The sequence below is a fragment of the Pan troglodytes genome, chromosome X (genome assembly GCF_028858775.2).
Source record: "Pan troglodytes isolate AG18354 chromosome X, NHGRI_mPanTro3-v2.0_pri, whole genome shotgun sequence".
NCBI lineage: Eukaryota > Metazoa > Chordata > Mammalia > Primates > Hominidae > Pan > Pan troglodytes.
Window position 1 is genome coordinate 109,192,951 of NC_072421.2, and position 23,772 is coordinate 109,216,722.

The window sequence follows — 23,772 nt, forward strand, 5'->3', positions numbered from 1 at the left end:
GCCCGGCCAGAATACATGCTTCTTAATGTTGATACTGATTCTTGAAAAATATTTTGACAGGCTTTTAATACCATTATATACCATCTATGTTGGTATTTCTATATCTTCATTGTCTTATAAATTTTTTACCATATCCTGGCCAAAATTACTTATTTTGATTGACACTTGTATCATAGCTTTGAACATGATTTTATTTTGGTGGCTGCAGTCCTGTTCTCTGAGGCAGTGGTTCTTAAGCTTCTTTCAGCCATGGAACTCTTTAATTTAAAACTATGGCTTTTCTTCTCTATATACATGATTTTGCAGTGACTTTCAGAAAGTTTGCAGGACCTCATGGCCCCGGGTTAAGAATCCCTAGGCTGAGGCGAACTTCAGTAACTTCATTTCTTGGTCATTGTTTATTACTATTTTGGTGTTAATTCCTAGACTCATTTGTAATTAAACCCTTTTGATTAATTACATTTAAATTTAGTAATTCCCAGTTTTTATTTTTATTTCTATTTTTATTTATTTATTTATTTTTTTGAGACAAAGTCTCGCTCTGTCGCCCAGGCTGGAGTGCAGTGGCGCGGTCTCTGCTCACTGCAAGCTCCGCCTCTCGGGTTCACGCCATTCTTCTGCCTCAGCCTCCCGAGTAGCTGGGACTACAGGCGCCCACCACCATGCCCAGCTAATTTTTTTTGTATTTTTGGTAGAGACAGGGTTTCACCATGTTAGCCAGGATGGTCTCGATCTCCTGACCTCGTGATCCACCCGCCTCAGCCTCCCAAAGTGCTGGGATTACAGGCATGAGCCACCACTCCCGGCCAGTAATTCCCAGTTTTTATAATGTAACACAAATTCAATACTTTTTTTGTTTAAAGCATACTAGCCAATACATTTTTGAAACTAACCTTAATATTCTTATGCTATTAACTCAGTATCTGTAACCCATAATGTCATATAGTGTCTTTTCTAATAGATAATAAGGACTAAATGGAATTTTTTATTTGTAGTAATTATTTTAGAATATCCTACAATAGACTGGTGAAGAAATCCAGTAAGGCAATACAATATGGTGTTTACTCATGGTTAAGTGTGCTACTAAAGTACTTGGTTGCAGGACCCTGATAGTCACTGTTGGAATGATGTCTATGAGACGCATATAGTACATCTTTTTGAATGATCATTTCTCCTTTTGTGCAGCATTACATACTGGTCAATTCTCCACTGCCAGTGTGAAGTGAGGGGATAATACACTCCCCATATTTAGTAGTGAAAAACATTCCTAAGTCCTTAGCCTAAATTAGTAGTTTTCTGGATCTCAGTTCTCCTGTTTGTGAATTAATAAAACTAACTTCTCGGGTGATTTCTAAGACATAAACCTAGTTGTGTGGCATGTTTTAAAAATTAAAAATGCTGTTGAAGTAACACATTTTCTCTTGGTTAGTTTTTGTTTTGAGAAGTAGGACTAAGATCTATTTTTAGAATTCACAGACTATAGTCCTAAATGATACGGAAAGCAGATTTTTCATTGAATTTCATGTTTAAACTCATACTCAGTTTCTAATTGGGGTTATAGTTAGATAATTTAAGTTTATTTAGAAGTTTAATTGAATGAGTCTTTCCAGTGCTTCAAATGTTCTGGGTTTTTTCCCTCCTTCCGCTAATCCTGTCTCTAGACTGATCAGACACTGCAGGTATCTTAAGTCAAAAAACAACCTTCTGCTGGGCGCGGGGGCTCATGCCTGTAATCCCAGCACTTTGGGAGGCCAAGGCAGGTGGTTCAGCTGAGGTCGGGAGCTTGAGACCAGCCTGACCAGCATGGAGAAACCCCGTCTCTCTACTAAAAATACAAAACTAGCCCGGCTTGGTGGCACATGCCTGTAATCCCAGTCACTCAGGAGGCTGAGGCAGGAGAATTGCTTGAACCTGGGAGGCAGAGGTTGCAGTGAGCCAAGATTGCGCCATTGCACTCCAGCCTGGGCAACAAGAGCGAAACTCTGTTTAAAAAAAAAAAAAAAAACAAACCCTCAGTGTTTCTGTGCCAGTGTGGTATATTTTAAAGCAAAGTAATATTTTCCTTTAAAAAAAAAATCTGTATTGTCATGCTATCAGGTGGAAATGGGGAAGAGAAGAAAATGAAAGCAAGTGGTTCTTGATAATATTTTATTTTGCAATTCCGAACAAGGATTACTTCTTTGGGAAATCCATTCTTTGTCTTGCCTTTATTTCTCCTTCCTAAAACTTGAGGAGGAGGTTGAACAGGGCCAGGCCATGCTTTGTTTTAGAACCATTGTGTTCCCTTCCTTCATAAATCTTGCTTTGCTAATTCTGCTTGAATGTTCACCCTGAAAAGTTGATAGGCTCTAGTTCCAGGGTGCTGTTAAAATACATTTTTAAAACACATTACCATTATATTTTCAGTAATGAAAGACCCTAAAAAGAGGTTCTGTAGAGTTATTTCCCTTAATTTGCTTCATGTTATTTGGTACTAAAAATAATTGAAGTAAGTTATTTAGGGCTAATTTTTAAAATACTGGCTTTTCAGTAGGTTCTGTTACAAGTTGTTATATGTTAATACATGGGTTTGTTATCTTTAAAAATCTAGGTCTGTTTATGTGGTAATGTCAGATTTATTCATTTTTATGTGGGCCAGTCATCCCCACTTTTTGCCAAGATAATAGGCTAACACCCAAAAGCTATTTTTAATATTGATCACAAATTTGACCACTTAAAGGAAGGTGTTATCAATATTTTAATATTGATTACAAATTTTACGACCTAAAGTCTGTTATCCACTGTTGAATCACAGAGTAATTCCCTACATTTGGAAGAGTGCTTAGAGATTATGCAGCCCATCTACTTATTTTACAGATGAGGAAACTGAGACTTAAAGTGGTACAGCCAAGTTCATAACATTCTTTTCATGATACCATATTGCCTCTCAGAAACTAATAACTCATAGCATTTTGTCATACACATTTACAACTATACCTTGTATGTCACAGGTAATGTATGCTTTAAAAAAATAATTCCGGACATACCTCATTTAATTGGTTGAAACATGAAGTGTTATTTTAGAATTAAAATCATTAGTATTTATATGTCACACTACAGTTTCCTTGTTTATCAGTGAAGAAATAAATATAGCAATTAAAAGGGCAAATTACGTATTCTAGCTAAATTTCAGTATAAAAAGTAGTCATTGCAAAATTAAAGCCCATCAGTTTCATGACAAGTAAACTATGTTATTTAAAGTTACTTTAATGTTTTTTCAACTTATTTTAATCTGTACCCAGAGATACAGTGCTTAAAACTTAAAATGTCTTTTTTAAGACATTTTCTTTCCATTATACTTAGATGTCAAAGGGAATAATTCCATTAGGGATGGGGAAACAGGATATGGACCCATATTAGAACTTTGATTTCCAGTAGAATTTCAGTGAAATTGCTCTGGTTCTTACCTTTTTTTTTTTTTTTTTTTGGACCAAAGAATGATTGCTTGCTGAATGTTTTGTCAGGTAGCAGCTAACAGCCATCCATATTTAAGCACGAATGTGCTAAACACTGAATATACAGTGTCTTTTGTATTATTCTAACAACCTTAATAAATCTAAAAATTTCTAGAGCAGTGTTTCTCAAACTTTGAAACATTAATAGGTAATCTATGGAGGGAAGAAGGTGTTTGATAAAGGCTAGGTCAAAAATGTGAAGCATTTACTATAAGCATTCCTTAGGACCTTTAATGTTGCTAATGGGCACTGTGAATCTCAAGGATAGGATTATAATATGCAAAGTTTGCTGAAATTTTGGCCTTGAAATTCTCTTTTTAGGAATACGTTGTTCTAGAGCAGTGGTTTTCAAAGTGTATTCCCTGGACCAGCATCATCATCACCTGGGAACTTGTTAGAAATGCAAATTCTTGGGATTCATCCCAGACCTGCCTCAGAATCCCTTGGGCAAGAGGCAATCTTTTAACAAGCCCTCCACTTGAGAACCACTGTTCTGGAAGTTTTTCAGGACTAAAGTAGTTTGCTGTGGAGAAAGCCAATTGGGATTTCAAGTGCGATATTTCAAAGGACAGTATTAAATACCTTGAAGTGGCTTTTTATTATATGCAAGACAAAGTCTAGAATCGACCCACAGTTCTCTTTAAAATATCCTATTGTACTAATCTGCAGAATGGAACCTCTGCTTTACCACTTCTGGGCCTTTGTTCATGTCTTTTCTGCCTTGGTATGTAATTCCTCTTTATGGTAATTGTGCAAACATCAGGAGATTTTATATAGTTTTAGTTTCAATACTGTTACTGATTGGATGTGAAAACTTAGGTAGGTCTTAAAACTATTTCAGACCTGTTTCTTCATCTGTAAAGTAAGAGATCCCTTGGAGCTGTAAAATTCCAATTACTTGTTTTCCCAGTTTATGATGCTATTGTTTCTTGCTCACTAATGATAAAATGTTTAAATTTACTTTCTAAAATTAAGGTAATACATGTGAATAGTTAAAAATGTTAATTGATTATACAAGGCTTACAACAAGAAACAGCAGTTGTATGTCCTATTCCTCCCCATCTCTGTTCCTGCTTCTTATAGGTGACCGTATTACTTTATGTTTTATAAATAATATGCTTAAACTGGTTTTGTTTTGTTTTTTAAATTTGAATATCATTTTAACCTTCCTACATGGAAGAGGAGACTTTTCAAAAATTAATGTTTTTAATTTACAAGTCACAATTGTGTATGCATTTATAGGGTACAATGTAATGTTTTGCTATTTGTGTACAATGTGGAATGATTATGTCAAGCTAATTAACATATTCACCTCACTTACCTATCATTTTTTATGGTGAGACATTTGAAATTCTTATTTTGAAGTACACAGTATATTATTATTGACTGTAGCGACTCTGCTGTACAAAAGATCCCAGAACTTATGTCCTCTGTCTGTCTGAAGCTTTGTACCCTTTGATCAACAACTCCCATTTTCTCTTTTCCCACTCACCCCCCAGCTTCGGTAACCATCATTCTAACTCTCTACTTCTATGAGTTCAACTTATTTAGATTCCGCATGTAAATCATGCCCTTTGTCTTTCTGTGCCTGGCTTATTTCACTTAGCATATAACGTCCTCTAGGTTCATCTATGTTGTCACAAATGACAGAATTTCGTTTTTCTAAACACTGAATAGCATTCCATTTTGTATATGTACCACATTTTCTTTATCCATTCATCCACTAGTGGACACTTAGGTTGTTTCCTTATCTTGGGTACTGTGAATAATTCTGTAATGAACACGGGAGTGCAGGTATCCCCTGACATACTGATTTTATTTCCTTTGGATATATACCCAGAAGTAGAATTACTAGATCATATGGTAGTTCTATTTAATTTTTTGAGGAACTTCCATACTGTTTTCTATAATGGCTGTACTAATTTACATTCCCACCAACAACGTACAACAGTTTCCTTTTCTCTGCATCCTTGCCAACACTTGTTATCTTTCATCATTTTAAATAAAAGCCATTCTAACAGTTGTGAGGTGATAATCTCATGTTTTGATTTGCATTTCTCTAATGATTAGTGATGCTGAGCATTTTTTCATGTACTTGTTTGCCATTTTTATGTCGTCTTTTGAGAAATGTTCGTTTAGTTCCTTTGCCCATTTTTAAATTGGGTTGTTTTCTTGCTTGTTGAGTTGTTTGATTTCCTTACAGGTTTTTTTTTTTCGAGTTATTTGATTTCCTTACATATTTGGATATTAACCCCTTATCAGATGTATAGTTTACAGATATTTTCTCAATTTCTGTGAGTTGTCTCTTCACTTTGTTAATAGTTTCCTTTGCTGTGCAGCAGCTTTTTAGTTTGGTGCCATATCATTTGTCTATTTTTGCTTTTGTTACCTGTGCTTACAGGGTCATATTCAAAGAATCATTGCCCAAAGAAGTGTGGAGCTTTTCCCCTATGTTTTCTTCTAGTAGTTTTGCAGTTTCAGGTTTTATATTTAAGTTTTCAATCCATTTTGAGTTGATTTTTTAATATGATGTAAGGTAAGGATCCAACTTCATTCTTCTGCCCGTGGATAGTCAGTTTTCCCAACCCCATTTATTGACAAGACTGTCTTTTCCCCATTGTGCATTCTTAATACCTTTGTTGAAAATTGACCATAAATGTGTAGGTTTCTTTCTGGGCTTTCTATCCTGTTCCTTTTTTTGATGTGTCTGTTTTTATACCAGCATGATGCTGTTTTGATTATGCTCACTTTATATATGATTTGAAGTTAGGGAGTGAGATGCTGCCAGCTTTGTTCTTTTTACTGAAGATTATTTTGTCTATTTGGGATCTTCCGTGGTTCTATATAAATTTAAGGATTTTTTTTTTCTATTTCGGCAAAAATGTCATTGGAATTTTGATAGAGATTGCATTGAATCTGTGGATCACTTTGGTAGTGTGGACATTTTCACAATATTCTTCCAATCCATAAACATGGGATATTGTTCCGTTTATTTGTGGGTTTTTTTTTTCAGTTTTTTTCATGAGTGTTTTATAGTTTTCAGTGTTATATCAGTCTTTTACCTCATTGGTTACATTTATACCTAAGTATTTGTTGCTATTGCTATTGTAAATGGGATTGTTGTCTTAATTTTCTCTTTGGATAATATAGAAACACTACTGATTTTTTATATGTTGATTTTGTATCCTTCAACTTTACTCATTTTTTAAATCAGTTCTAACCATTTTTTGGTGTAGTTTTTAGGTTTTTCTATATGTAAGAGCATGTTATCAGCAAATAAAGATAATTTCAATTCTTCCTTTTCTAGTAGGATGTGTTTTCTTTCTCTTGCCTAATTGCTCTGGCTACGATTTGTATGTTGAATAGAAGTGGTGAGAGGGGGCATCCTTGTCTTGTCCCTGATCTCAGAGGAAAAGCTTTCGATTTTTCACTCTTGAAAATGGTCATAGCTATGGGTTTATCATATGTGGTGTTTATTGTACTGACATACATTTCCTGTATACCTAATCTGTTGAGAGGTTTTTTTTTTGGTTTTTTTTTTTTTTTTTTTTTTGAGATGGAGTCTCACCCTGTCATCCAGGCTGGAGTGCAATGGCGTGATCTCGGCTCACTGCAATCTCCGCCTCCCAGGTTCAAACGATTCACCTGCCTCAGCCTGCTGAGTAGCTGGGATTACAGGCGCCCGCCACCATGCCCAGCTAATTTTTGTATTTTTTTTTTTTATTTTTTTTTTTTAGTAGAGATGTGGTTTCACTATGTTGGCCAGGCTGGTATTGAACTCCTGACCTTGTGATCTGCCCGCCTTGGCCTCCCAAAATGCTGGGATTACAGGCGTGAGCCACCGTGCCCAGCCAAGAGTGTTTTCGTTTGTTTATTTGTTTTTTCATTATGAAGGGGTGTTGAATCTTGTCAGATGCTTTCTCTGCATCTATTTAAATGATCATGATTTTTATTCATTCTGTTAATGCGGTGTATCACATTTGTTGATTTGTGTATATTGAACCTTCCTTGTAGCCCTGGGATAAATCCCACTTGATCATGGGGAATGAGTCTTGTAATGTGTTGTGGAATTTAGCTTGCTAGGGTTTTGTTGACGACTTGCATTTATGTTCATCAGGGATATTGGTCTGTAAATTTCTATTTTTGTAGTGTCCTTGTCTGGCTTTGGTATCAGGGTAATGCTGGTCTTGTAAAATGAGTTTAGAAATATTCCTTCTTTTTCAGTTTTTTGAAAGAGCTTAAGAAGGATTGGTACTGGTTCTTTAAATGTTTGGTAGAATTCAGCAGTGAAGCCATGGGGTCTTGGACTTTGGTGGGAGACTTTTATTATTGATTCAATCTCCTTCCTCATTATTGGTCTGTTCAGATTTTCTATTTCTTCATGATTTAGTCTTGGTAGGTTGTATGTGTCTAGGAACTCATTCATTTCTTCTAGACTATCCAATTTGTTGGCGTGTAATTGTTTATCGTAGTTTCTTGTGATCCTTTGTATTTCTGTGATAACAGTTGTAATGTCTCCTATTTCATTTCTGATTTGAGTCTTTTTCTCCTAGTCTAGCTAAGGGTAGGTCAATTTTGTTTATCTGTTCAAGGAACTAACTCTTAGTTTCGTTTATTATTTTTCTATCATTTTTCTAGTCTCTCTATTTATGCTCTGATCTTTGTTTCCTTCCTTCTGCTAACTTTAGGTTGTTCTTTTTCTAGTTCCTTGAAGTATGTTAGATTATTTGAGAGCTTTCTTTCTTTTTAGTGTAGGCATTTACCACTATAAATTTCCCTCTTAGAACTGTTTTTGTTACATCCTGTAAATTTTTGTATGTTGTGTTTCCATTTTCATTTGTCTCAAGGGTTTTTTTTAATTTCCTTTTTGATTTATTCTGTGACACATTGACTTGTTCCGAAGCATTTTGTCTAATTCCCACATATTTGTGTATTTTTCAAGATTCTTTCTGTTACTGATTTATAGTTTCATGCCATTGTCATCTGAAAAGATGCTTGATATGATTTCAATTTCCTTAAATTTGTTAAGACTTGTTTTTTTAGCCTAACAATGTGATCTATCCTGGAGAATGGTCCATGTGTGCATAGCAAGAATGTGTATTCTGTTGCTGTTGGATTGAATATTCTGTATATGTCTGTTAGGTCCATTTGGTGTAAAGTATAATTCAAGTCTAATGTTTCCTAATTGATTTTCTGTCTAGGTTATCTGTCCATTGTTGAAAGAGGGGTAATGAGATCCCAAAGAGGAGACTTTTTCTTTTTTCTCTTCCCCATTTTCCTTCCCATCCTCCTAATTTAGTTTTATCAGTTCTGTGAGATTCATTTTCAATGTTGACATTATTATGACTGCTTAACTACGGTATTATTCACATCTGAGCCATGTAGTGTTCAATGATTTTATTTCCTTTCCTGTAAAACTTTGTTTTATCTCATTTTGTTATTTCATCATTTTCCCAGTTTTTGATAGTAACATCTCCAAACTTTCCAACAGAAGTGTACATCTCTCATTATATTCAAACACATCGGGTTATCTAAACCTTTATTATCTTTTTTGAGATATCCACACTGGAGTTCTCTGTCCTATTTTTGGAAATGCTTATTTTCTAGTCCTTCTGAGTGTCTGTCTTCCTGCGATTTCCCCTTCATCCTTATCCTGTAATTTCTCTTTGCTTTTCTCTTGTGTTGAATCTCCTATTTCCAAGATTGCTCCCTTCCACCCCCAGACTTTAAAAAAAAAAATTCTTTATTTTGGTTTCACATATCTTCAGTAGCTTTTCTGAGAAAGGGTGGCAACATTTTTGAATCTTTTTTTTTTTTCCTAAAATCACCTTGTTTTACTCTTTCATTTGATAGCTTGCAATAGAAATAAAGGTTGGAAATAACTTCCCCTCTAATCTAGAGCTTCATTGTTTTCCGAATCCTAGTTTTTCTTTTGAGAAGTATATTGTGTTCTTATTTGTGTTCTTTTGTGTATAAACTGTTTTTCTTCTGTGAAAGCTTTAGGATCTTCTCTTTATCCCCTGACTTCAGAAACTTTATTGTTATGTCCAGGGATGATCTTTTTTGCTTTCATTGTTGTGGCTGCTTCATGGGCCCTTTCAGTCTCAATATGGATACTCACGTTCTACAGTGCTAGAATTTGTTTATATTGTCATAATCATCGTCATCATCATCATTATCATTTCTTTCCCTCTGCTTTCTTCATTTCACTTCGGGCTTCCTGTTGGTTAGATGTTGGCTTTCCTAGATTAATAATCTAATTTTCTTATTTTTTCTTCCCAATATTGTTGACTATTCTGTGAGCTCCTCATCTCTGTTATTTCTTCTGCTTTTTTGTTTTACTTAACTGTTAAATTTAAATACAGTAAAATTGGCCTGTTTTCTTATATAGTTCTATAATTTTGACAAACGCGTAATCATGTAACCACTACCACAGTCGAGATGCAGAACAGTTCCAGTGCCCCCATTTATCCTTTCTCTTTGTAGTCAGCCCTTCAATCCTAACTACTGGCAAAAACTAATCTGTTTTCCTTTCCTATAGTTTGGCCTTTTTCAATGTCATATAAATGCAGGCATACAGTGTGTAGCCTTTTGACTCATGTCTTTTTTTGCTTTGCATGTTACCTTTGAGATACGTGTTCTTTTATGTATCAATATTTCATTATTTTCTATTCCTAGGAAGTATTCTATTGTTTGAATGTACCACAGTTTTTGTCCATTCACCAGCTGAAAAATGTTTAGATTGTTTCCAGTTTTGAGAGCTCATGATTATGGATAAAGCTACTATAAACATTCACATAGAGGTTTTGGCGTTACCATTTCTCTTATGTAGTTACCTAGAAGTGGGATTGCTTGATCATATGGTAATTCTGTTCAATTTTATAAGAAACTGTTAAACTATTTTCCACAGTGGTTGTACTATTTTACATTCCCACTAGCAACGTATGAGAGTTCCAGTTCTATATCCTTTTCAACACTTGGTATTGTCAGTTAAAAAAATTATTTTAGTTAGTATGCAGTGGTATCTCATTAAAGACACACAAATGGCCAATAAGCAGATGAAAAGATGCTCAATATCATTAGCCACTGGGGAAATGCAAATCAAAACCACAGTGAGATACCACTTCACACCCACCAGGTTTACTATAATCAAAAGATGGAAAATAACAAGTGTTGATAAGAATCTAGAGAAAATGGAACCCTCATACACTATTGGTAAGAATGTAAAATGGTGCAGTTGCTCTGAAAAACAGTTCCTAACATTAGGTTAAATAGAGTTACCATATGATCCAGTAACTCCACTCCTAGGTATATACCTAAGATAATTGAAAACATAAGTCCAAACAAAAACTTGCATGTGAATATTTATGGAAATATTATTCATAATAGCCCAAAAGTGGAAACAACCCAAATTTCTATCAACTAATGAATGGATAAACAAATTTTGGTTTATGCAGGGGATTGAACTATGTAGTGATGCACCATGCTCCAACATGGGTGGACTTTGAAAACCTTATGCTAAGTAAAAGAAGCGAGTGACACAAGACCACATACTTTATGATCCCATTTGTTTGAAATGTTCAGAATATGGAAATCTATAGATTCAGGAAGTAGATTAGTGGTTGTCTGGGGTTGGTGGGGATAGAGGGATTAGAGGTTGACAGCTACAGGATGCAGAGTTTTATTTTGGGATAAAGAGAATGTTCTAAAGTTGATTATGGTGATGGATGCACAACTCGATACAACAAACCATTGAATTGTATACTTTAAGTGGGTGAATTATATGGTATGTGACATATCTGAAAGCTGTTAAATTTACCAGTTTTAAGAGTACAATTTAATTTTTAGTGAATATACAGAATTGTGCACATATCACCACAAAATAGTTTTAGAAGATTTTTATTATTCCAGAAAGATTCTTTGTGCTTATTTGTAGTCAATGCCTATTTCCACTCCAGCCCCGGGCAACCACTTCATCTGCTTTCTGTCTCTAGATTTACCCTTTTGGCATATTTCATATAAATGGAATCATATTCCTTTTGAAATCATACAGTTTTTGCTTCCATCTTCTTAGGACCAGTTTCTCCAATCCTTGTTAATGCTTGTTACTGTCTGTATTGTTTATTACAGCTATCCTGGTAGGTATGTAATGATGTCTTATTGTGGTTCTAATTTTCATTTTCCTAAAGATCAATGATTTTGAATATCTTTTTATGTGCTCATTAGCCATTCTTATATCTTTGGTGAAATGTGTATTCAAATCTTTTGTCTATTTAAGAAATTGGATTTTTTTTATTGTTGACTTTTCAGAGTTCTTTATATATTTTGGTACAAAGTTTTTCTGGTTAGATATGTGATGTAAAAATATTTTATTCCAGTCTATGGCTTGTATTTTCATTCTCCTAACAATGTCATTTGCAGAGCAAAAGTTTTTAATTTTGATAAAATCGAGTTAATTTTTTTTTCTATTATGTATCTGAGAACTCACTGCCTAACCCAGGATCTTAAAGATTTTCTCCTATGTTTTATTTTTTAAAATTTTGAAGTTTTATTTTACATTTATACCACTTTGAGTTAATTATAGTACAAGGTGTGAGGTATAGGTTGAGGATCCTTTTTTTTGCATGTGGATGGTCAATTGTTCTGGCACCACTTGATGAAAATGCTATCTTTTTTCTATTCAACTGATTTTGCACCTTTGTCAAAAATCAATGGACCATATTTGTGTGGATCTACTTCTGTGTGCTTCCCTGTGTGTTAACTTTTCTCTTGCTCTGTCTCCTTTTGTCTTCCTGTCCCTACTTGTGTTTTTTTTTCAGTTTTCTATTACTTTTCTGATTCTCTCCCTCCTTCTCCTGATTTTCCCTTCCCCCATTCCCTTCCTCAAAATGAAGCATTTAGATTGCATTGTTTTATATATCATACTTATTTTTAGTTTAAAAAGCAGATGTGAAGCATTTGTGTTTTTCTTTACAAGTACAATATGCTGGAAACAAATTAACTTTTAAATTATAATCCCTTTTTTTTTTTTTTGAGACGGAGTCTCGCTCTGTTGCCCAGGCTGGAGTGCAGTGGTGTGATCTCGGCTCATGCCATTCTCCTGCCTCAGCCTCCCAAGTAGCTGGGACTACAGGCGCCCACCACCACGCCCAGCTAATTTTTTGTATTTTTAGTAGAGATGGGGTTTCACCGTGTTAGGCAGGATAGTCTCGATCTCCTGACCTCGTGATCTGCCCGCCTTGGCCTCCCAAAGGGCTGGGATCACAGGCGTGAGCCATTGTGCCTGACCAAATTATAACCCTTAATTAATTTTTCTCAGTGAATTAGTGACCTTAACGAAAGATGGCAATCTCTCTTCCCAAACAGTGTGTTTCAGAACTTCTGCAAAAGGCATCACTTCTCCAGTGTTACAGTTTCTTTAAAAAAGAAATTAGTGGCTGGACATGGTGGCTCATGCCTGTAATTCCAGCACATTGTGAAGCTGAGGTGGGAGGATAGCTTTAACCCAGGAGCTCGAGACCAGCTGGGCAATGTGGCAAGACCCCATCTCTACAGAAAATAGAAAAATTAGCTGGGTGTGGTGGTGGCATGCACCTGTGGTCTTAGCTACTTGGGAGGCTGAGGCAGGAGGATTGTTTGAGCCCAGGAGGTTGAGGCTGCAGTCAGCTGTGTTCACACCACTGCACTTGCACTTCAGCCTGGGTGACAGAGTGAGACACTTTAAAAAAATAAAAAGAAATTAAGGTAATTTCAAATTGGCATGCAAAGGAAGTCAAGATTTATTCCTTTTTTACCATGTCAAACATTATTTCATTCCCAAATTATAAAATATTGCTGCTTTTCCTAGAGGGAGCAGTCATGATTACTACTGGATCCACAGATACAAAAAAAAAAAAAAAAAAAAAAAAGGAAAAAACAATTTTGAAAGCAGCTTAATGTTGTGCCTTCTCTAAAGCCAGCTTTTGACCTATTTATTTTTAATACTTAAAAAATGTAAGAAAGGAATTGGATTTTTGCATTTAAATAAAAATAAAAGACACTAGATAGTATAGATAATAGGAACAAATAAAACAAGTAATTGGGCCTGCCTTTGGCACTTAGTATTTTCTTTGGTTTTCTCAGAATCCAGAGTAATGTGTCTGGAAAAGTACACTAGTAAAACATTGAAACACATCTCTCATTGTCCAACTCTTCTCATACTCTACCATACCATTTCAAATGTAGTCTATCCGTTTGTGGATATTTTCATGCTGCTTCCATTTAAATTTTTATTTCCATTTTTAAAGAAACACACTTTTTTGCATTTTTCTTTTTTATTGGTGCCATATAGTAGTTTGGAGGCATTAGTCAAGAATTGTATAAGGTTTCCCTAGCATGGCTAATAAGATTTAGTTTCTGTGATCCTGGCAGAGATTATTATCTAGAATTAAATGAGAAGATTACTTCAACCCTATATCTGAAATATCCAGGTAATAGCCTTGGCACTTAGCTTGAACTGTGCCCTCTGCCGCTATAGATCAAGGGAAGTTTCTTCTCCTTTTTTGTGTGTATTAAAAAGGTATTAATGCAAATGCTTACTGGTTAACTAGGTTCATGAAGATTCTCTCCCTCCATGTTTCCCTGAAACTATGAAAGGAGCAGGGAATCTGGGGAGAGACTGTAGTTGAAAATTCAGCTAGAGATCTTAAAGCAATTCTTAAAGCAATGTAATGTGGACCAGGCTGCATCCTACACACCTGAGCCTTATTGTAGTCCCTTTTCAGCCTCGTGCAGCAGTTGCCCTGAGTTAAGCTGCAAGGTCAGTTTCCTTCTAGACCCAAAGCTCAGCTGCTTATGCATACTTTTCTCAACCTTGGTCTGATTGGGTTAGATTGGGTTAATTCCACTCTTTCCCAAGGAGGTAACTCTAAGTACTTTCTCCCTCCCTCCCATGTCTCCTGCTCAGTCTGAGTTCCCTATTCCTAGGAGGATTGGCTCTTCCTCTTCTTTTCACAGGGTCCTGACTTGTCCTGGGCAAGCCAAGTCCATTGCTTCTGCTCCTGGGAAGTGCCAAGATTCTGCAGCGCTGACTTCAACTGCCTTTTCAGGCCTAGACTTTGGGCTGCTTTCCGGATACCTGCATAAGCAAGCCCTTGTTACTGCTACCCATCCTACCTGCACCCTGCTTTTTCCCTCTTGCCACGCTTTTTTTCCTCTTCCTCTTACCCCCACCCTGTACAAAATGCATAAAGGATGGAAAAACTACTGCAGCCAGAAGCCTTTGAATGAGGCATCAATGGATGAATATTTGGGCAGCTTAGGGCTGTTTCGAAAGCTGACTGCCAAGGATGCCTCTTGCCTCTTTCGGGCCATTTCGGAGCAGGTAAAAGGAAAACATATCTTCCCTGTACTGAGTTTTCAGAGTTTGAGACATGGGATGGTCCTGTAGTTTGCCAGAAGAAACAAAAAAATTCCCCTGCTTTCTAGTGAAAACATCAGGCCTGTCAAGGTCCTAGAGAGAAGCTGCCTGCTCTTATTAGCTTGGTGCATGCCTTTGCTGAATAGTCTATATTGCTGAACCTTTGCTATCTTTTCTGTTTTTTTAAATGCCAGTTTGTAATGTAGGAGGGGTAAGATAAGGAGGCTAAAGACAACTTTGAAATATATCTTGATCCTTTGTAAGCATCCCCTGCTTCCTCTAATTTTAATGCCTAAGAAAAAAATTATAGGCTGTGCACATAAGGAGTAGAAAAGGGGATGGGGCATGACAGTCATCCTTCCCCCATTTCATTGAAGATGATACTAAAAAAACTTTTAGTAAGATGATTTAATTTCCCAATTTCCTACATATGTTCTGAATAAGGAAGCCTTAAGTGTCCAGTTCATAGTCTTGATTTAGAAGTGCCTATTTTAAATGACTACTGACAGTGGGCTGGTCTTTCTCTTCTTTTTAGTTGTTTTGCAGCCAGGTCCATCATTTGGAAATCAGGAAGGCTTGTGTCTCATATATGAGGGAAAATCAACAAACTTTTGAGTCTGTAAGTAGAATACATACCCAGGGGAGAACTGGTAGAGTGTGTAGCAGGTGGAAAAATAATTGTGAGCACCTACCAAAATTAAACTATATCATGCTGTCTCCTCAATAGCAAATATATAATTCCCAACTGGCTCCCTTCCCAGTAGCTAACATGCTTCTTGACCCTCTGCTAGAATTAGGTTGTTTAGGACTCTAATTAAAAATCAAGAATAATCTACATTTTCCCACTACTTACCTCGTCCTACGCCAAGAACTCCAGACCCTAAAAAGTTATGTTTTGATTGCTGTTTTATATTATCCATACAGTTTTATTGAACAATTAATAACAGTTCATGAAAGGTTTGGCTCTGTTAATATTTTGCAATACATATTTTAAAATACGTAAAAATGGGAACCCCCTCTATTTTCTTGCTTAATCCTGTGTACAATAATCTTCAGCCAGTCAATTTGAGGAATCTTGTAAAACTTAATTGTAAGGGAACAAATGAGTCTAAGTATCTAGTCTTTCCATGTCACAAATTGTATAATTAGAGCTCTGCCACTAATGATTAACTTTAGGTAAAACAACTTACAGAAGACATATTTGTACACCTTCATGTATTTGAATTCTTGTTAATGAAATTGGAGGCTTCCTTTTCTTTTTTTTTTTTTTTTAAACACTTCTGGCCCTTGCAGTGCTATTTGTTTCTTCTGTTTATTGTGGGTATTCACCTGCTGTTCGAGTTTTACTCCTAATTTTCTCAACTGGTTTCAGTGAATTTTAAAACTATGTGAAGACTTCTTGACTTAAAAGCTTGTTACCTTGAAGTTCATTGTAGTCTTCTCTACACCTGGGGAAAGGATTATTAGTAACATTACTTCAAATGCAAGGCCATAGTGTAAAGCAGTGCGTCTCAAGTATTTCTGTGCATACAAATCACCTGGAGATCTTGTTAAAATACAGGTTTTCATTCAGTAGGTCTGAGTTGGGGCCCGAGATTTCTTTTTTTTTTTTTCTTACCTTGAGACAGGGTCTTCTCTGTTGCCCAGGCTGGAGTGCAGTGGCAGGATCACGGCTCGCTGCAGCCTCTGCCTACCAGGCTGAAGCAATCCTCCCACCTCAGCCTCCAAAGTAACTTGGGACTACAGGCACACGCCACCTCACTGGGCTAAGTTTTTTGTGTTTTTAGTAGAGATGGGGTTTCGCCATGTTGCCCAGACTGGTCTCAGACTCCTGGGCTCAAGTGATCTGCCCGCCTTGGCCTCCCAAAGTGCTGGGACTACAAGTGTGAGCCACTGCGTGCAGTGGAGATTTCTGCATTTTTAACAAACTGAAGTAATGCTTGCTATTGGTTTGTGGACAACATTTTGAGTAACAAAGATGTGTGTAAAATTTTAAAACTATGTAAATCAATCTCAATTCAATACTGAGTGATAGAAACCAGACCCCATGCAAAGTTTATACTGTTTGATGTCCCTTATATAAAACTCTAGAAAAAATACAAGCCAATTTGTAGTGACAGAAAGCAGATCAGTGGTTATATGTCAGTTATAGAGGGGCACAGTGATATATTCACCATCTCAATTGTGATGATGATTTCATGGGTGTATACATAAGTGAAAATTTGTACTATTTAAATTGTGCAGTTTATTGTATGTCATTTATTTATTTTTTGAGATGGAGTCTTGCTCTTTCACCCAGGCTGGAGTGCAGTGGCACGATCTCGGCTCACTGTAAGCTCCGCCTCCTGGGTTCATGCCATTCTCCTGCCTCAGCCTCCCAAGTAGCTGGGACTACAGGTGCCCGCCACCATGTCCGGCTAATTTTTTTGTATTTTTAGTAGAGATGGAGTTTCACCATGTTCGCCAGGATGGTCTCGATCTCCTGACCTCATGATCTGCCTGCCTCGGCCTCCCAAAGTGCTGGGATTACAGGCGTGAGCCACAACACCCAGCCTGTATGTCATTTATATCTCAAAACTTTTTAAAAGGAAAATTTAAATGATTTTTTAAAAGTCTAGTGATATGTATCCATGGAACTAGAAATAAATCTATTACAGTCCCTGAGTTTAATTTCATTTTTATTGAGGCATATTTTACATTCAATAAAACTCATCATTTTAAGTTTACCATTTTTAGTTTTGGAGATGATATGCAATCATGGAACTACCACTGCAGTCAAGATATAGAATGTTTCCATCACCCCTAAAAAGTTCGCTTGTCCCATGGTCTTTTTAGAAACTAATGAAATTCTCTTTAAAGTTCCTCAGTTTAATTTTGTAAACGCATGTTTTGTCAAATTTGAAATCCTTAGAAATACTGGTCTTGCTTGATTTATGAAAATTGTCATTACTTAAATTGGCATTTCAAATGAAACTCGAAAGCATACCATTTGATGAAATGCACTGGTATGTGGATATGCCAGGACCAATTCCTAAGATACTTTTATACTCCAGCTTTTCTCCACTCATGACTTTTGTGTATGTGCAAATCTTCTTGAGGTGCTATGCAAAGTAGATACTTACACCATAATTGTTGAGCTGAGCAAAAAACGCATTGCAGGATAATGTAGAATATAATCAGATTTCAGTAGTGCTGTGTATTTGGTTAAGTCGAGTTTGTTTTATTTTTGAAGTATGTGGAGGGATCTTTTGAGAAATACCTGGAACGGTTGGGAGATCCCAAGGTAAGATCAAATATGGGGGTTTAATCTTTTCAGAGTTATTTGGAATAGTAATGTAAATTTATTCATTCAACTGTATTATTTTAGCCAGACCCCAAATATTTTATTTAGTAGCCAGCTGTGTTGAATCCAATAGTTCTCACATAAGTTTAGAGGCTGGCAATTGACCTATTGTTTTGTGTTGAATATTGATAATTGCGTGTTAATCCCATCAACCATAGACTAGCAAAAGAGTATACACTACTTGGAAACAGGACAAGCTTAAGCCTTTTCACTTTAACGGGGGAGGAGGGTGGTAATGAATTTTACCAAGAGGTCATTATTTTGTTATTAAACAATTCCCCTGATTTGTAGTTGTCTTTCTCTTATGTGGGAGTAAAATTCATAAATTCATACTTTATTTAGAAATAATTTTTATGTGATAAAGTTAATTCCATAGTTCTGGACTTAAAAAGCACATTTACTAAATCCCTACTGCCTTTTTATTATACTAGTTCCATTTTTATTGTGTTTTTAAAATCTCTCCTATTAACTGTCCTTATTACTTAATGGCCAAGTAGGGCTTTAGATCCTTTTTCAGGATAAGTTTATGTTAATAAGTAGCTATCACAGTATTCCAAGCCTTAAAACAGGTTATAGTGTGTTCTACAAATTCTTCATCTAAAACAGTGCTAAGCAGCTAAAAATTTGTTGTACTTGAAAAAACTACCTCCTAGCTACAGAATGTTTTTTAAAACTCAATACACTATTTATGTTTAGGAAAGTGCTGGCCAGCTGGAAATAAGAGCTCTTTCTCTAATTTATAAGTAAGTTATATCCTCTTTTCTTTGAGAGTGGGTATGTGCATGCATGTGTGTATAAGATCTCAACGGTCTCTTCAGGATTGGGGAAATTTGAGATTTGATGTATTGATACCTAGAATGAAGAAAGCTAAGAAAAAGTGTTAAAATATTTTAAATGGTTGAAAAGTCAAAAGAAGAATGTTTCATGGGATGGAAAAATTATATAAAATTCAAATTTCAGTGTCTGTAAAGCTTTGTTGGAACACAGTTATGCTCATTCACTTACGCATTGTCTGTGGCTGCTTTCATGCTACCAAAGCAAAGTTGAATAAACCATATAGTCTGCAAAAGCTGAAATGCCTATTTTCTAGCCTTTTGCCAAAAAAATTGCCAACCTCTGCTTTAAATAAAGGAGAGCACCATCCCCCAACTCACAGACATACATACAATTGATAATTGGTTGTCTTTACCCCTTCTCCTCCCAAATTAAGATACATAAAAAAAAATCCATAGGACTTTAGGGGCAATTAGCTGTCTACCTTGAATTAACATCATTTAGCCCTTTTGGGTTATTTTAAAGCCAAACATTAAACCGGATATTTATATTACTTTATATGAATAATGTAGGCAACTTAAAAGCACAAATAGTTGTTCCTATAACTATCTCTTACATATGCCAAATTATGTCTTCCCACTTACCTTTGTTTTCCCCATATAGTCGGGATTTCATTCTTTATCGCTTTCCTGGAAAACCTCCAACTTATGTCACAGATAATGGCTATGAAGACAAGGTAAGAAGATGAGTGAATGTTGACTTATATAAAAGAAGTTGAATGATGCTTCTGGCTTGCCTGGATATTAAATCATTTTTAACCTAATTAATGAAAAGCATAGTCTGAATGACAGGTTTCTCTGTTACTAGCATTTTCCTCTCTAGTCAGTTAATCTCAGTGTTGTTAGCCCTCTAAACAGACCTGATCGTCGTTTCTCTGTGATAGGAAAAAAGCCACCCCAAACCCTAATTGGCTTCTCAATGACTAAAAAGGATAAGGTTCAAACTTTGAAGCTAGGCATTCAGCATCCTGAAAGGTCCCAAACCAGCTTCATTTTCTTCCATCCTTATTATGCCATGCTTCCAGGTATTCTGCTTTTCATACTTTGTGTCTTTGTATTTGAAACTTTCCCAATGCCCCTGGAGTCATTTTCTCACTTTGTGCTCCCTTAGCAGCTCCCAAGTAATTGTAGTGTTTATTATATTGTGTTTGTTTTCATATGTATTTCTTTCATTATCTGAAAGTTTCTTGAGGGAAGTGACAGTGTCTACTACTGCCTGGTAAAGTACTTGATTGTTAGTTGAGAATACTCAGCAGATAAATTGTTTGTCAGCATACAGCTTCTCCAAAAAGTTTATAAAAGAAAAGCCCTTTATCCTGATTATTTTATTAGTGAAATATAGACTACACAATGTTTGAGTTCTATATGTCTTATTTCACAACATGGAACACAATTTAGACACAATTCTAATGATGGCATGACAAGACTAGAGACCAGGAGAACTGTTAGGATGCTGTTATGATAATCGAGGGGGAATACCTGAACTAAGGAGAAGTAGCATTAGGAATAGAGAAGACTGAATAGGAGATAACTTAGAAGATAAGTATGAACGGGGTACGTTAATTATCTCTTTTCTGAGCTTTGGGGACACCAAAATGAATACAGTGAAATCCTTGCCCTCCAAGAGCTTAAGGGACAATGAAGACAGACCTGCAAAGGGTTAATTACAGCAAAGTGGTAAGTTTTATAATAAAAAAAATTGTGCTAAAAGCATAAGGGAAAAAGCCCTTCTTTCTGCTTGAGGGAGTTTAGAAAGCTTCATGGTGGTAGTGACATTTAAGTGGAGTATAAAAGAGTCCATCAAATATGAAGAGCAGTCTATTCAGAGGAAACACTATATACAGAGGCATAGAAGCAAGAGACCCTTTGGGAGTTAAGTAGTTGGATGTGAGGAGGATGATGCTGGAAAGATAGTCTAGAGTTACATAGTAAGAGGTAGAGCAGGCCATGCCAAATAATTTGTCTTTTCATTGTACATAATAGTCATTTGAAACTTTTTCCCAACATTTTATTATGATGTTCAAACATACAGAAAAGTTAAAAGAATTTTACAGTGAGCATCCATATACCTACCCACCACCTAGAGTCTGCTGTTAACATCTTAGTATTCTTATCACATATCTGTTCCTCGATCCATTCGTCTGTCCATCTTTCTTTTTTGATATATTTTAAAGTAAATTTCAGACACCAGAAAACTTGACCCTAAATGCTAATGGAAAGTTTTTAGGCAAAGGTGTGACATAATCTGAATTGTTTGAGGAAGAGGAGTGTTAACTTTTGTATCTAAGCAGTTGTACATAGCATTGCTTGAGATGAAATTTGGATCTTTACCAGGGATCTTTAAACTCCCAGTTCAGTTTTTCCTCAACATTGTATTCTGAAATTTTTCATACAGAGAGAAGTATGAAGACTCATGCAGTAAACATTCATGTACCCACCACTTAGTTCCTACGATTACACAGTTCCATTTATACATGTCTTGTGTATCTTACAGAGAGATTATTTAGCTAATTTAGGGGGAACATTACCCATTGGGAACCATGAGAATACAAAAATTTCAGACCTTTTGAGTGTGTACAACCTACAAATATCCATACATGTATACAGAGCTAATACTTACCAGCACTTGGGTATTTTCATGTACAGGATAGTGCATATATATGTCTGATTTGGGAATTTATGAAGTGGGAGTGTGTGTTTATATTGAAAAGCCAGGTGCTTTTATTTTGTGATGCTTTGCTTTGCCTAAAACTTTGTTGCTTTATCTCAGTTCACACTCCTAAGATTGGCATCAGGATTGAATTTTTAAAAATGAGGCTGGGTGTGGTGGCTAATGCCTGTAATCCCAGCACTTTGGGAGGTCGAGGTGGGTGGATCACTTGAGGTCAGGAGTTTGAGACCAGCCCGGCCAATATGGTGAAACCCCGTGTCTATTAAAAATACCCAAATTAGCTGGGCGTGGTGGCGCATGCCTGTAATCCCAGCTACTCGGGAGGCTGAGGCAGAAGAATCACTTGAGCCCAGGAGGCGGAGGTTGCAGTGAGCCAAGATTGCGCCACTGCACTCCAGCCTGGGCGACAGAGCAAGACTCCATCTCAAAAATAAATAAATAAAAATGATTGTATTATAGGCAGTGAACATTATTAATAAGCCTTCTAAAAATATTTTAGAACAAACTTTCATAGAAATAAATGTCTAATATTCACTTTGGCATCTTTCATCTTGTGTGTTGACTTAATTCTGCATTCTACATAGTTATCTTCAGTTTCTTAAGTGTATTCAGCTGAAATCGAGCCATCTTCACTCAGCTCATTTGCTGTATCTAGATAGAAGTACATACTTACATTAAAAAGAAAATAAAATTAAGTCTTGAAATGTAGAGTAAGAAAGTCCCCACTCATCCTCTTCAATTTTATGCCCTTCAAAGTAACAAGTATTGGTTCTCATGCACTTCATACTTCTCAAGTAACAAACTATTAAGTATTGGTGAGTATCTTTCGGTATCATTTTCTTTGTGTTTGTCTTTTAAATGTAAATGGGCTCATATTTAACATTGTTACTTGTTCTTTTTAAATATCCTTCTTAGTAATATAGATCTACCCCATTTTTTCACTAGTTTACTGCCATTAATTACATCCCATCTGCCCACTCCCAACCACCCACAAGTATGTATGAATTACTTTCATGTTGGGAAAGCCATCATGCCTTGTTTTGCCTCTTCCAGTCAAAATGGAAATTCTTGCCACTTGAATAGAGAAATTATATAGTTGTCTGTCTTCTTTCTATAAGAACTGCTTATTCATCACTCTGGTTAACTGGATTCCTTTATTCCTTAACAACTGCCTCTAAGTTATTAATATTTCTTAGAGTTCCCAGTTCTTGTAGCCCAAAGTACAAAGGATTTCTCTGCTCAAAATCTGCTCACTGTTCTTATGGGTTAATAAACTCTTAAATGCAAATACCCCTTGTGGTGGGAGAAACTTATAACTTAAACTTTACTGTGAGTTACTTAAGCTTGACACTTGACTTCAGTACTTTGAAATGGATTATTACTGAAATAGAATTGTGATTTCCAAAAAGACAAGTGAAGAATAATAGACCTGGGATCAAATAACTGGATTATTGGGAGAAGTTAGCCCAGGGAAGAGTAGGAAGACAGAGAAAAAGAATGCTTAGGATAATTTTTTTTTCTGCCAAGGAGGCTTGGTGGCAACATCTTTCCACAGATTGCAGAATCATTTTGAGTAACTCAGGTTGCTGATACCTTCAAAATGGAAGAACCTTAATCACTAGGGATTATATCCCTTATATAAGACAGTTTTTTTTGTTTTTTTTTTAAGAGATGGGGATCTCACTATGTTGCCTAGGCTGGAGTGTGGTGGCTATTCACAGGTGAGATCATAGCACACTATAGCTTCAAACCCCTGGGCTCAAGTGACCCTCCTGCTGTAGTAGCTGAGACTATAGGCACACACCATCCCACCTGGCGAAGACAGATTTTTTCAACAAAAATTCAGAAAGGTTTTGGAACAGTTATATAAACAAATTTCATCACATGCAACATTTTGACTGAAAAAATTTTGCTTAACAAGCATGGCCTTTGAATTGTTTTGGGAAAAAAAAACCTCTAGGGATTCAGGGAATCAGCTCAGACGTTAAACTGTCATTTTTGTAGCCTGAGATGTGCCTTAATTCATTGAGGAA

At 36.1% G+C, this 23,772-nt stretch overlaps 1 protein-coding gene across 17 annotated transcripts in view; it reads left to right on the forward strand.

Moving 5' to 3' along the window:
* Nucleotides 1-23,772, forward strand: part of ALG13 (ALG13 UDP-N-acetylglucosaminyltransferase subunit) — a 79,089-nt gene that overhangs the window by 12,419 nt on the left and 42,898 nt on the right. For 15 of the 17 annotated variants that reach the window (XM_003317635.5, XM_009439529.4, XM_009439528.5 and 12 more), the window contains 5 exons: nucleotides 14,490-14,856; nucleotides 15,428-15,511; nucleotides 18,125-18,175; nucleotides 18,932-18,978; nucleotides 19,673-19,745. In XM_003317635.5, the coding sequence (XP_003317683.2) occupies nucleotides 14,490-14,856; nucleotides 15,428-15,511; nucleotides 18,125-18,175; nucleotides 18,932-18,978; nucleotides 19,673-19,745 (622 nt within the window). The remainder of the gene's footprint in view (nucleotides 1-14,489; nucleotides 14,857-15,427; nucleotides 15,512-18,124; nucleotides 18,176-18,931; nucleotides 18,979-19,672; nucleotides 19,746-23,772) is intronic. The other 2 variants (XM_016943555.4, XM_063804178.1) reach the window with 2 other exon arrangements.